This window comes from Ornithorhynchus anatinus, chromosome 12 (genome assembly GCF_004115215.2).
Source record: "Ornithorhynchus anatinus isolate Pmale09 chromosome 12, mOrnAna1.pri.v4, whole genome shotgun sequence".
Lineage (NCBI taxonomy): Eukaryota > Metazoa > Chordata > Mammalia > Monotremata > Ornithorhynchidae > Ornithorhynchus > Ornithorhynchus anatinus.
The window spans coordinates 20620487-20634509 of NC_041739.1; the positions used below are offsets into that span (position 1 = coordinate 20620487).

Here is a 14023-nt window from a genome sequence, read left to right on the forward strand (position 1 = left end):
ACATACCCAATTTTTTCCCCTCTCCCTCTCCAGGCCCCGCAAACTGTGCTTGTGACCTCCTCCTCTGGGGCAGACTTTCTTCATAGCCTATATTCTGCTAGAGACTGATTTTTACTTGGGAGCAGAACCCCAGCTAAAGCTGGTCCAAATGTGTATGTGGGGGTGGGGTGGGGAGGTGGGTAGAAACTGATCAGAGGTGTGTGAAAGGGAATTGCAAGCATTCAAATTGTAGAAAGGGAGTGGGTGTAAAATACAGAGTTTCTGATTGTTAAATCTCTTTCCAAGGGCTTTTTTGGCTGTAGCTTCAATTACCAACTCTACATGGCCTGACCCTTCTCCTTCTCTGCATTCTTGCATTTCCTCCTTCCTTCAAGACATCTTTACCTGGATGTCCCACCAACACCTCAAACTAAACATGTCCAAAACAGGACTCCTCATCTCCCCACCCAAACCCTGTCCTCCCCATGACTTGACCATCACTGTAGAAAACAACACTACCCTCTCCATTTCACAAGCCCGTTAACTTGGCATTATTTTCAACTCACCTCTCTCATTCAACTCACATATTTAAGATGTCACCAAATCCTTTACATTCTATCTTCACAACATCACTAAAATCTACCCTTACCTTTCCATCCAAACTGCTATTCCCCTGATCCAAACGTTTATCGTATCCCACCTTGATTTACCGCATTAGCCTCCTCACTCTCCTCTGACTCCCGTCTCTCCTGACTCCAGGCCAGACCTTACTCTGCTGCCCAGATTATTTTTCTAAAAAACTGTTCAGTCCACACCTGCCCACTCTTCAAGAACCTCCAGTGGTTGCCCATCCACCTCCTCATCAAACTTCCCACCACTGGCTTTAAAACACTCAATCCCCCTCCTACCTCACCTCGCTGATTTTCTATTACAGTGTACACACACACTTTGAACTTCTAATACCACCTTACTCACTGTTTCTCCATCTTGCCTATCTCACCACCGACCCCTTGCCCATGTCCTTCTTCTGACCTAGAACTCCTTTCTGCTCCATACATGACAGACTAACACCCTCCCTACCTTCAAACCCTTACTAAAATCACATCTCCTCCAAAAGGCCTTCCCCACTTAAACCCTCTATCCCCCTCCTCCTTCTTCTCCCTTCTGTGTTGCCTATGCAATGGATCTGTATCCTATAAGCACTTCATAGTCACCCCTCCCTCAGCCTCATAGCACTTATGTACATATCTGTAATTTATTCATTTATACTAATGTCCATTTTCCCCTTTAGACTATAAGCTCCTTGTGGGCTGGGAATAGGTCTTCCAACTCTGTTGCACTGTACTCTCCCAAGCACTTAGTACAGTACTCTGCCCACAGTAATCACTCAATAAATACCTTGGATTGACTGATTGATTGGCCCACAAATCTGAGTCAGGCCTGGATTTAACCTGAATATCTGAGGACTTTCCTCACACCACACATTCAGAAAGTTTTTGGTAAGGTGTCCCACAGAGATTCTTAGACTTCCACCCCCAACTCCAAATTACTAGTTTTTCCCTGCCACTTTCCACTGCGACTTGAAAATTCATCATCATTTCTATAAACATAAGCACTTGCATAAGCAGGAACATAAATTCATAAACATTTAGGAGAGTACAATTAGGCTAAAGGACATGACCTTAAGGAGCTTGAAACCATTCACTGGTTTTGGTTCCAGGCCCATTTCCTGATATGATATGGAGAGTTTCCCTACAGGTGTCGTTCCCTTTTGGCCCTTTCAAGGCGAAGGCATTAATAAATTATTGAAATCGGAGAAACTGCAAATATTTTTTTTCCTGAGCAGGTCCTCTTCACCTTGGGATTCATTCCAGTCCAGAGTAATCCTACTGAGATCATTTAAGGGAAAAGCGAAAGCCCCAAATCTTGCAATGCACTGAAGAAGATATTAATACACTGATAGATGTTCTAAACAATATATTTGGACGTTTAAATAAGAAGATTTTAAAATAAGATTCCAGGACTGTTAGATTTACACCTTCTGCTTTCCTATGGGGTACTATAGCAATCAGGCATCCACAGCGTCCCCAAACAGCCCAGCATTAGCAAGAGTGGGCTGTGTCGCCTAAGCACTTGGATCCTGACCCTTTTAAGCTCTTGATATTTACCTGGCCCTCTTCCCACCAGGACTTCTGTCCATATCCACAATTTATTTTAATGTCTGTCTCCCCCTCTAGACTGTAAGCTCCTTGTGGGCAGGGATCGTGTCTACCAACTCTGTTGCATTGTACTCTTCCAAGCACTTAGTACAGTACTCTGCAAACAGTAAGCATTGAGTAAATACCATTGAAGGATCAACTGACTGATTTAGCTGAGGGCTAATTAGGGCAACCCATGGTCAAAGAATTCATGTCACTGAGCTCCTCTGACTCTCATCTACCCCATGGCGTCCCAAGGGTTATGGTCCCTTCCTGGGGGATCCCCAAGAAACGCCTCCCCAGAGCAGATCCCAATCACTGGGGAAGGTCCGTCACCTCCCCAACCCCCATCTATAGGAATCCTCATTTGGAGTGCAAATTCAAGTTAATTTCACCTCTAAAAATAATGCATGTCTGCATTTTAATTTTGGCCTGAATTAAAGCCCTGTTCTGGGAAGTACATTATTAATGTCTTGGCTCTGTGAAAAAAATGATTTAGAGATGTACTGTTGTTTTCACTGCATTCTGATACTGATGTTCAAGCCAGATAGAATGAAGAGGCTGGAGAAAGGCTATTCGTTAATTCTTACCAAAATGACCCTTATCGTAGGAGCCAAACATAGGTCGATGTTCAGGGAGAGGACGAATGTGGCACTTGTTGTTGGCCAGCAATGCAGAAAACTTGGTTGATGGATGGCTGTATTCATTCAATCATATTTATTGAGTGCTTGCCATGAGCAGAGAACTGCACTAAGCGCTTGGGAGAGGATGATATAATAGAATCAGCAGACACATTCCCTACCCATAGTGAGCTTATGGTCTAGAGACTCCAAGACAAAGAGTGCACAGGGAGCCCTCCAGCCTGGCCCAGGTTCTGGGAGAGACCACAGACCACAGCCTCTCCAAGTCTAGTGATCATGTGGCTGAACTAGCTGCATGATTCAACCAGCAGTCCTTAAAGGCGGCAGAGTCCAGGAAGACTCTGCATCTGTCCCTCAGAGAGAAAGCCATTTTGTCTCTGAATGCAGGTTTCCTCTTTTAAAGTGCTTTGTGTGGGGGTGGTCTTTTGGGAACTGGAGTTTGAACTGGATCCCATACAACTTGAAACAATTTGGTCAGAGTCATAGGGCGGTTGGGTGGGGACCGGGGTGCTATGTCAGCGCCCAAGAGGGGCCCTGCAAGAGTTGGGGTGGATGTCAGAAGGGGAGAAGTTCTTGCCACATCCCCTGGGCTTCATCGATTCTTAGCTGTGTGCTTGGGTTGGGACTGAGAGGAGGAAGGGTGCCTGTGAGTACAAATGGGTTGGGTGGCTGGCTCCACCCTAACCTCTTCCTTCCTCTCTCCCCTTCCCCCACCACCATGCCACAGGCCCAGCCCCAGTGTGTGTCTACTTCATGCTACTGAAGGTCTTTCGGTTGAAGTGGCCACGTAGGAAGAGGAGGTTGGGATGTTTTAGGGGAGAAAAGAGTCTTAACCCGCAATGGTTTACAGCGGAGATGGGCTCAAGAGAACTGTTTGTTATTACCAGCTCTACCCCAAACTACTTGTGTGGGACTGTGGATTTGCCAGGAAGTGTCACTTAGAATTATAATCCTTCTGTCATCAGTAGAAGGCAGAGGTCACGTGAGGTGAAGTCACACCTAGAAGGAAAATGTAGGGAGTTGACTGCTGCAGCACTGGAGAGAAATGGCAGTCTAGGGAAGACCCCCTGAACAACACAAGCTATTTGTGGCCTTGGCTTTCATCAGATACCCAAAACTGGCCTCCTGAGAAAGTCAGCAAGAGGCAGAGCTCCTATGGAAATCTACTGAGCAAGAAACTAGGAAAAAGGAATAGAACTCTTAGGGGACACTCCATGGAACAACTGTACATGACCCCAAAATGAAAAAAAAAATGTATTTATTTATGTTTGCTCCTGCTGCTAGACGGTTCTGATTTTGTTCTAAGTGACAGAGAATAGATACTCTGAAATCATCTGTCGGTATGAATGGAACTAGTTATTGAAAACATGCCAGGAATTCAAAAGCTCTGGAGAAAAGCAGCCTGTGGACTTTTGGAAAAAAGGGCAATTTGGCATATATTCATCAAGCATTGGACCAGGATTAACTGAAGCTGAAAATCTCAACTCCATCTGGATCGCACAGCTCCAGGACTGGGGAGAGGCCAGGGAAATGGAGTTTAGTCCTGACCTGATTATCTTGAATCTACCCCGGTGCTTAGAACAGTGCTTGACACAGAATAAGCGCTTAACAAATACCACCATCACTATCATTATTATTATTATGATAGGGTGATGAATATGGGTTTGAAGTGGTACTGTTCTTGGTGCTGAACCCAGAATGAGTAGGGTTTTCCTCCCAGATGTCACAGGCATTAGGCTGAGCTCAGTTTGCTGTTCTTCCTAACTCTACCCGGTTCTCATCCTTGCGAGAATGCATCCAGTAGTTACTAACTAGAGTGACCAAATCTTGCTCATATCTTGGAAATAAGATGCCTTTTTTATTTTACAGCGACAATGAATCCTGAATGCTGCTGACATTTTCCAGAGAAAGCTGCACCTCAGGGAGTCTGGAAATGCTGCCAGTTGAGGATGAAGTGGATGTGAATTGAATTAATCTCCAACCATAGCAGATATAAGAACTTTTTGCTGCTTCTTGGAGCATTCCATCTTTAGGTGGTGAGCATCACCAAGACTCTCCAGAAAGGACAGTGCAAAGCAATGCAGAAGGTCTGCTGCAGCTCCACAATTTCCCAGGGAAATTCTCTGGCACCTACCCTTCCAAACAGCAGGTGCCCTCCTTCTCTCCCAGACCTTGGTTTGCTGTGGCATGAAGGGCCAAATCGTGTGTCTCCACTGGAGGACCCCTGTTCCCTCTGTCTTGAAATCCTTCGTGATTTGCATCGGATGGTTGCATTTTCACAACTTCTTTTTGAATAATGTTGTTACTTCAAGGGGGCAGGGAACTTGTCCTCACTGTGTATGGACTTCCCTGGGCAGAATCAGCACTTTTAAAATTAGGAAACCCCTTTAGGCTGATAACAAATGTTCTATCTCCCAAGGGGACTCTGTGAAATCCTGCCTTTCCTAACAGACTGCCTCCATCTATAAGCTTCTTGATTGGAGTTGAGCCCCTCAGAGGCTCTTGGGAAGAACTCACGGTGTTACGCCGTTACGCTCAGATTCTCATAGGAACTGTGAGACTCTACCTTTTAAATACTGCTCCCAATTACTCTTTCCCTCTCTTCTCTCTCTTTTTCTTGCTATCTCTTCTCTATTCTTTCTCTCACTCCCTATTTTATCCCCTACCCCCTCTCCTCTCTTTCTCTCAGGATTGTGAAAATACTTGAACTACAGAGTCATGTGTTGCGTCAAAAACGAAGAGGCACTTTCTAGGTCAAGTGCAGTGGGCCAGTTCATCATCCGCCAAAACCCTGACCCTTCCCCCTATAGCATTCTGGCAAATATCTGTTTTTCCACTTGCCTAGAGTAAGTAAGAATTTAAGGTAGAGGACTAGTAAAGATTGAAGCATATATTTAATTTACTTTCCACTTGCTCCCTGAAGTCAAGAGGGGATGGTGAGCTGAGGAGTTGGTCTACTCTGGGCCCATGTTTGAACAACTCTCTTAAGGTATAAAACAGCAGCTGGGCTGATGCCTTGCATAGGTAAGAGTCTGAATTCATGGCTCCACAGAGAGTCCAGAGGCAGGGAGGCATCAACAGTTATTTGGTTTGGCAATGGTGAAGGCCCTGTTCCCATTTTTACCACCACAGAGAAAATACTGTCAGCCGTATCCAGCATCCTTTGAGAACTCCCCTGCCTCAGACCTTGCACAAATACTCAGATGTGAGCAAGTCTACCCGTTTGGCAGGTGGCATTTCGGGCTTCTGAAGCCCCTACCCTCCATTCTCATGGCAACTCCCAGAGTCCAGGCAAACTCACTGCTGAGGGTGGGGAGCAGAGCCCAGCTTCTCCCAGGCCGTCGGTAGGCATGTCTGAGCCCACGGACTCCCAGCCAAAATTCCATGACATCCCAGACTCAAACAAAACTCATTCACCCAATCCCCAAACATTCTTGCAATATTCACTGCTTGCCAATCCCCTTTGGTTTGAGTGGAAGGGGAGAGGGTCATACTTGTGGATTCAGGAAATTCTTTTGAGAAACCAAAGTTGGTTTTGCCCCATGCAGACAGAGTCTCTGTTTTTTTGAGGTTCTCTATTTGGTTTCTATGCCACTCGGCCCAGGAACGGATTTGGTGATCTAATTCTAAAAAGTCTGTCTCTAGTCAGCTCTATTACAGTGGTTCCCCTTAACTGTTTCCACCCTTCTGATAGCTAACATTTTATGAACCTCCAGTAAGTTTCAGAAATGCTTGTTTCTCCTCCTTTCATGCCCCCTCAGCTTGCCCACTTTCTCTGCCCAGGCCCCAAAAAATCAACTAGCAGTCTTTATCAGCCCATTCCCCCTCCAGCCCTTAATTCTCATTGTGGGCAGGGAACGTATCTGTTTATTGTTACATTGCGCTCTCCCAACCACTTAGTACAGTGCTCTGCACATAGTAAGCACTCAATAAATATGATTGACTGACTGACTAACCCACCAACAGAAAGGTCTGTCCCTGTAAACTCCTTCTTGCATTCCAGGACTGTCTTTGGAGTTCTGGAATGGCACTTGAGAAAACAGTGCCATGTTGGGCAACACAGGAGTTTTCATTCAGTATTTAAGGCATCAACCTCAAACCCCAAATTGAATGACCTTTTCCATATGTAAATAGGTTTATACCTGGATAATGTACTGAACAGTGTTTATTTGTATAGGGTACATGCCACTTGAACTGAAGGGTCTACAATACCTTTCTATGTGCCTTTTAAGGAGGATAACTTACCATAGCAAACTTATGGGTGGTTTAGCTAAAACAATGACATACTTCACTCTGAAGGCCCCTATATTTCTGGCGTAATTCAGCACCTAGGTTGCATAATGAAAAAATCATTTCAGGAATGTTTTTGATACCAAATATATTGTGACATTTTGGATCAGGGTAGAATAACCCAATAGAAGATGAATACTTTAGGTTTTCCAACTACCTAGAAAGAGGGGTTTACAGCACTGTTATCAGTTTTACAAAGTCCTTTCTAGGTAAGTATCCATAGACATACGTAAAATAGTCTAATCTTAGCTGCTTTTTATGTTGTTGGTAAATCCAAGTACCTCTTGGATTGAAGAGTAAAACTCTTCAGAGAAAAAAAAAAATCCAACTTCTCAACACGACTGTCTTGTCCTAACTGGATAGAAATGTTTAGCCACTGGGAAAGGTTACTGAAAAGGTTATATGAATTCAAGAGAGTAAACAGGATGCTTATTAACCCAGAAAATAGGTAAGTAATGCCTAAATCTAGAAGATTATCCTCTTAATTTTCCTTAATTGCTTACGATATAATTGCCTCATGTGTTTCCCAAATACCACTTTGAACAGATGAATTGATGAAACAATACCAAAATGAACAGAAAAATTGGATTTAATAGAACTGAATACACTATGCAGACTTGTGTTTAATTTTATTCTTGGGATGAAATTGAGTTTCTACAATCTTATGCATGTATTAAATGGTATCATATATTTTGTTCAATAAGAACAGTTTATGGCAGGATTTTCTTTTTTTACTGGTTTAACTAAAAAAAATTGAAAAAGTCTTGTCAGAGGTTTTACTAAGTTTTTCTAACTGTTCATTTTTCCTCCACCCCGGCACTCTACAACGATAGCAGCCAACTGTGATAGTCTCTGGATTGTTCCCAGTATCTAGTTTCTCTTCCCAGATTCCCCAGTCATTGCAGAAATTAGGGATTTTAGAACCTAAACCCAGAGTTGACCCCGTATTCACAGTAGAAGGACTATGAATGCATTGGCACTGTACATCAGTGGACCGACCTGGCTGTATTCCTTTAACCTGCCACACAGGTTCTCTGGAATGTAGCTCCCCTTTGCATTAATAACCCTGACCTATGGGTGTATTTTCCACATATTTCCTCCACCCCCAATACCTGATTTACTTATTTCCCTGTCATCTATCTCCTCCCCCATCTATACCTTTCTATTTTCCCCTTTTCTCACCTCTTCTCTGACTTCCCCACCCAAATGTCCTGTGGCCACCTTTGATTCTCCTCAAAAGCATGCAGAGCCAAAGCTGTTAATTCTCACTCGGGTTCACTGTGAACCTTGAGAGTGAAAGGCAGAAGATTAGCAACCACACAGATACTGATCTAAAGAACATACTCCTAGTAAGAATACTATTACAAAAAGTAAGTGAGCTGGCAGGCTGGCAGACAACCAATGTAACAAATGTCCAGCTATAAGAAGAGCTCCAGGGGTGAATGTTGGGACTGTGGACTAGTGAATCTCACTTCTATTCCTGTAACATTAGTAGAATCAATAAGTAAGTTCAGAATCAGTGAAGAGTTAGAAAACCACAATTGCTTGGGGAAGATAACATGGTTTGGGAAAGAAAAATCATGCCTCACTCACTAATCTGGTGGAGAAGAATTTGTTTGCAAATATGGTGGGAGGAGGCTGAAAATCCCCTCTCAGGACTGCACCTGGTGAGTTTCCAGTACTCTACCAGTCTTGGCTATGGGAGGGAGAGTCAGGCAGAGACATACCCATTCCATTCCTAGCTTGGGCAGTGGCTACTGAGTGGAAGGCAATCTGCTACAAGTCAAAACTCACCTGTGCTGGGCGGCATGGGGGAAGAGATCGAGGGCAGAGACTCAAGTTTACTTTGTGGGAGAAGGCAGTAGTAAATAAATCACTTTCATATTTTTACCAAGAAAACTCTGTGGATACACTACCAGAAGGATTGCAGATGGAGATGAGGCATACTGGGAGAGATGTGTTGGAGTTGCTACGGGTTGGAGATGACAGCATAAGACAAGACAAGGCTGAAAATGGGAAAGTCCTATTTCCAATCCCACTGCACTTATGTACATATCTTTATATATTATAAATTATTTATTTATATTAATTTCGGTCTCTCCCTCTAGTCAGTCAATCGTATTTATTGAGGGCTTACTATATGCAGAGCACCGTTCTAAGCACTTGGGAGAGTCCAATATAAAAACATAACAGGCACATTCCCTGCCCACAATGCAGACTGTAAACGCGTTATGGGCAGGGAACGGGTCTGCTAATTCTTCTGCCTTGTACTCTCCCAAGCACTTAGTAGAATGCTCTGCATAGAGTAAGCACTTAATAAACATCTTTGATTAACTGAATCAGAACTTACCCTGACTTTTTACCAAATGCTCAAAATTCCCATCTCTCTTCTTCACTGTTTATCAAGGGTAGAATAATTTCCCAAACCTCCCAAGCACTTAGCACAGTGTTCTGCACACAGTAAATACTCAATAAATGTCACTGATTGATTAGTTGTTAGAAACAGCTAAAGATTTCTGTCAAATGTGCAGTGGCTATGGTGAAGGGGGAGTAATGGCAGCTGTGGTGAGAAAGAAGAACAGTGGAGATTGCAACCAGAGAGCACCAGAAGGGAAACATGGGAAAGAAGAGACTCAGTGTCGATGATGATGACCTACCATCCATCCCTGAAGCATATGCAGAATTTCTGATAAGCAACCGAGCTGTGTGGCATCTCTATTGTAGCTAGCAACTCATACAGGATGGGTCACAACTGTTTTATCACTCTCTCTTTGAATAATGGAACGCAGCACATCTCATCAACACTTACAAATCATCTGTGAAAGTCTACACACACTATCTGGATTGAGGGAAAAAATAATCCTTTGTGGGAAGTCTGCTGATGTGATGCTTTACGAAGGTAGATCTGATTCTCATGGTCACTGCCCTGAAGTTTCCAGTCCATGTGAACTCAATATCCCTATGTACAGGTGAGCTCTCCCCATTTGCCTGGTTTCCTGATTTCCCACTGTGGCCAGCTGGGTAGAAGCTTGTGGCCTTGGCCTTCCCTTCCCACTTCCCTCCCCAAACCCAGGAGCACCACCTGCCATCTGGAAGCCAAACTCCACCTCTCCACTGAAGCAGATGACAGGTGAAGCAGAGTTTACCCTGTGTGACTATTCTAAACACTGGGGACTTTCTGTTTTTGGATGGGGATGATTAAAAGTAGCTTTTCAGTTTGACTTCACCCAGTAGATTGCAATAACTGCCCTTAATGTACTTTTTTTTGTAAATTCCTAAGTGACTACTACAGTTTTATGAACAAAGTAGACACTCCACAGATACATATTAGCAATAGAATAATAATACTCACCCTTGCCCAGCCTATCCCAAATTCCTTCCCTAGCTCCTGGAGTTCTTAAGTCCCACCCACCTGATTTTCCTATTTCATTGTCAGTTGGCATGCTCATTCCTAGAATTTGGGAGCAGGAGGAGGGTGATGGGATAATCATGGACAATTTAATTTCTAGATTTCTTTGTGAGGATTGCCAGAGAAAAGACTTGGACAGAAAAACCTTGAAAAAGCAAGATCAGTTTCCACTTTCCTTCCCCTTCTCTTGCTCCTTCTTATTCCCCTCTCCTGCCACACTGAGCTTGCTGCAATTCAGGGCACTTAAAGAACACGTCTCCGCTTCCCAATCGGCAGTTTGTTGGAGTCTGTGGAAACGGAAATGCCAAGATATGAATCAAAACCTACCTAGCACTTTTTCTTGTCGAGTGTGTTCAATCTTATCGCTACAACTCAGCTTTCACTACCTACAGACATTAGGTTTTACTTGTTCTAAATTTTTTTAAAAATCCTTTCTAATTTACACTTCTCTTCTTGGCACCCTGAGAAACAGGGTCTGAAGTGAAAGTGATTTTCTATGAGAACCCTGGCTGAATTATTATTGAGTCATTGGCCGTCTGTTAATTGATTTGTCGGGTAGGCCTGGAAGGGTATGTAACAGCAATTCTCTGCCTCCCCTCCCTCCACCCCTCCCCCACCAGCTGTCCCCACAAGAACATGATGTCTTGGTGGCTGGAGGGAAGATACTTTTCCTTAGAAATTTTTGTTTTAAGGCAACTCAAAAAGAGTTATTTTAGAGTTCAAAATGTACTTACAGCAGTTCCTCTGTGGGGCACAGGGGCAGTATAAACATGGAAAGAACACAAACTGGACACGCAGGCTCACTATGAAATTTCTATTCGTCTATGTTAGAAATAATAATGGGTGACAAATTTTGAAGGTGGGTTCCAGTCAAGTTTGAAGTCTATTTTTCCACTTGATCGTACAACTTCAGGTAAGTGGATCGTAAAACCTAAGGTCAAATCGCATCCAGCACTTAGAACAATGCTTGGCACATAGTAAGCACTTTACAAATACCAATATTATTATTATTATATTATAGCCCCATTGTAAAATAGAACAGGTCATTCTTGTAACAAAAATAATTTCATCTGCACTAGGGGAATGAACCTATGTCCAATATCTACTTTTGCTTTGAAATGCAGCACATAAATGTAGTTATTTTGTATATTTTGGAGAGAACCAGGACACTGTTATGAGAAAGACTGCAGCCTTGAAGGAGGGGGATAGGGTTGAAATTCTACCGGGATGCTTTTTCCTCAGATTTCCAAAGATTGCGTTAGAGAAAGAACTAGCTCAGATCTCCTCTCCCAACTGCTGATCTGCTAGAGGCAGAGTCAGGAAAAAAGGCCTAAGGGATCGCCCTTACCCTTTGCCATTGTGTGGGTCAACTGAAGACAGAAATTTGGGTTGGAAATCATCACCCTTGGCACTCTACAAACAAGTCCTCAAAACAGCCTTGTGATGAAGGTCAGAATTGCTCTCTCTCACTATGGGAGACAGAGTGGCACAAAGCAAAGTTGCTTTCAGATAGAATTGAACACAGGATGATCAGTCAATCAATCAATGGGATTAATTGAGTTCTTACTGAGAGCAGAGTCTGAACTGGTTCCTCCAGGCTGTGCCTCAACAAACTCCTGTGAGTTGGCCTGTTCTTTTCCCAAATTTATCTGCTCCTTTTCCCTTCCCCTTCCCTGTGACACTGGAGTAGCCTCCTCACTCCCCGCCCCACCCCTTCCCAGGAAGAGCTGGGGACCTGGCCCCTAAACTACAGGACAATTCTGATGGCAGTCATTTTCTTCCTAAGAGGACTTAATCTTTCTCTTTCAGGGAAGAGAGGAGAAGTCGGATGGGAAGGAGAGACACGACTCCCATATTAGATGTACAAATGACGGCAAAGGGGTAGCTTTATAAATACTTTTTTCACAGCTTAAGAAGTCACCATTCGGGACGTGAGATCCCTATGGTCACAAGTGATCTTTAAATTCTTCTCTTTGTGATGGAACTGACAATTAGGTAGATGAAAATAAATATCAATATTTAAATCAGAGGCAGGATGGGATAGAAAGTCATGTGGTCTAGTGATTAGAGCATAGGCCTGGGAGGCAGAAGGACCTGGGTTCTATTCCCAGTTCTGCCGCTTGTCGGCTGGGTGACCTTGGGCAAGTCACTTAACTTCTCTATGCCACAGTTACCTCATCTGTAAAATGGGGATTAAGACTGTGAGCCCCATGTACTACGTGGACAGTGTCCAACCTGATTAGCTCGTACTTACCTCAGTGCTTAGTACAGTGCCTGACACATAGTAGAGAAGCAGCATGGCTCAGTGGAAAGAGCACGGGCTTGGGAGTTAGAGGTCATGGTTTCAAATCCCTGCTCTGCCATTCGTCAGCTGTGTGACTGTGGGCAAGTCACTTAAATTCTCTGTGCCTCAGTTACCTCATCTGTAAAATGGGGATTAAGACTGTGAACCCCACGTGGGACAACTTGATTACCCTGTATCTTCCCCACGGCTTAGAACAGTGCTCTGCACATAGTAAGCACTCATCAAATGCCAACAGTATTATTATTATTATTATTGTAAAAGCTTAACAAATACCATTAAAGAAAAAAAGTCACAGTAACCGAGTTAAAATCCCCAGCTCTTGTGCTGTGTGACTTTGGGCAAATCACTTAAAGTCTCTGAGATCCTGCTTCCTCATTTGCAAAAGCAACTCTTTTGGGGGCATTCTGAGGAAGAACTAGTTAAACCATAAAAAGCTTTCTCAAAAAACAAAAAGCAACACAAATACTGTACTTCATGGGGAAAAATCGGATACTGGAAACCTGAAGAAGGGTGGCGTGTGAAATAGAGGAGCAGAGTTTGCTGTGGTTAGCAGACCCTTGAGGTTGTGCCATTAAAAGTAACTGCGGCTGCAAGAGAAGCAGTAGCAATTTAGATCATTTTTTTTTCTGCAAAGTCCTACCATGTTTTCCTTTGAGATTGATTCATTTTTCTTATAAGTCAGCGTGCACTGCTTTTTCTTCAGACGATTAGTTTGAAAAAGCAAAATACCTCGAGTGTGAAGCTTCTCCTAGCAGCCCACAAGGTGATAGTGAAGATTCTCTGAAGTGATTAGTCATTGACTGTGTTTGCAATCCTGGCACATATGCAGAATAGGAAACCCAGTAAACAGCAATCCCTCGGGTGCCCTGAAATGATCTTCTGTCACTGATTTGTCCCTCTAATTTCCCACTGTGTTAGTGTGGTTGTAAGAAGCAGCGTATCTACTCTTCCTGTTAAAATGGGCAGACACCTTTCTTGCTTCCACCTTTCTCTTTCGGAGGACTGTACTGTGTTCCATGGGGATAAAATGAGGTCAGGTCTAAGGAGAAGCATACGAAAAAGAAATAAAATACCCATTAAAATGGATATTGTCTCAAAAATGAGCCCTCTACCAGCTTTTAGGTATATAAAGGCTTGCTTGCAACCCTGAACAAACCTACGTATCATCTTTTTAGTGGTTGCTCAGTTGATTTACTAATAA

At 43.5% G+C, this 14023-nt stretch overlaps 1 protein-coding gene and 1 non-coding gene across 2 annotated transcripts in view; both read left to right on the forward strand.

Moving 5' to 3' along the window:
• Window positions 1–7871, forward strand: part of TMEM154 (transmembrane protein 154) — a 48836-nt gene extending 40965 nt beyond the window's left edge. The window contains exon 7 of the mRNA XM_029076411.2: window positions 4688–7871. Coding sequence (XP_028932244.1) covers window positions 4688–4703 — 16 coding nt within the window. The 3' untranslated portion in view covers window positions 4704–7871. The remainder of the gene's footprint in view (window positions 1–4687) is intronic.
• Window positions 7872–8754: 883 nt separating this feature from the next.
• LOC114815870 lies at window positions 8755–8892 on the forward strand. The gene has a single exon (XR_003763672.1). It is a non-coding gene; the product is annotated as a small nucleolar RNA SNORA7 (small nucleolar RNA).
• The last annotated feature ends 5131 nt before the right edge of the window (window positions 8893–14023 follow it).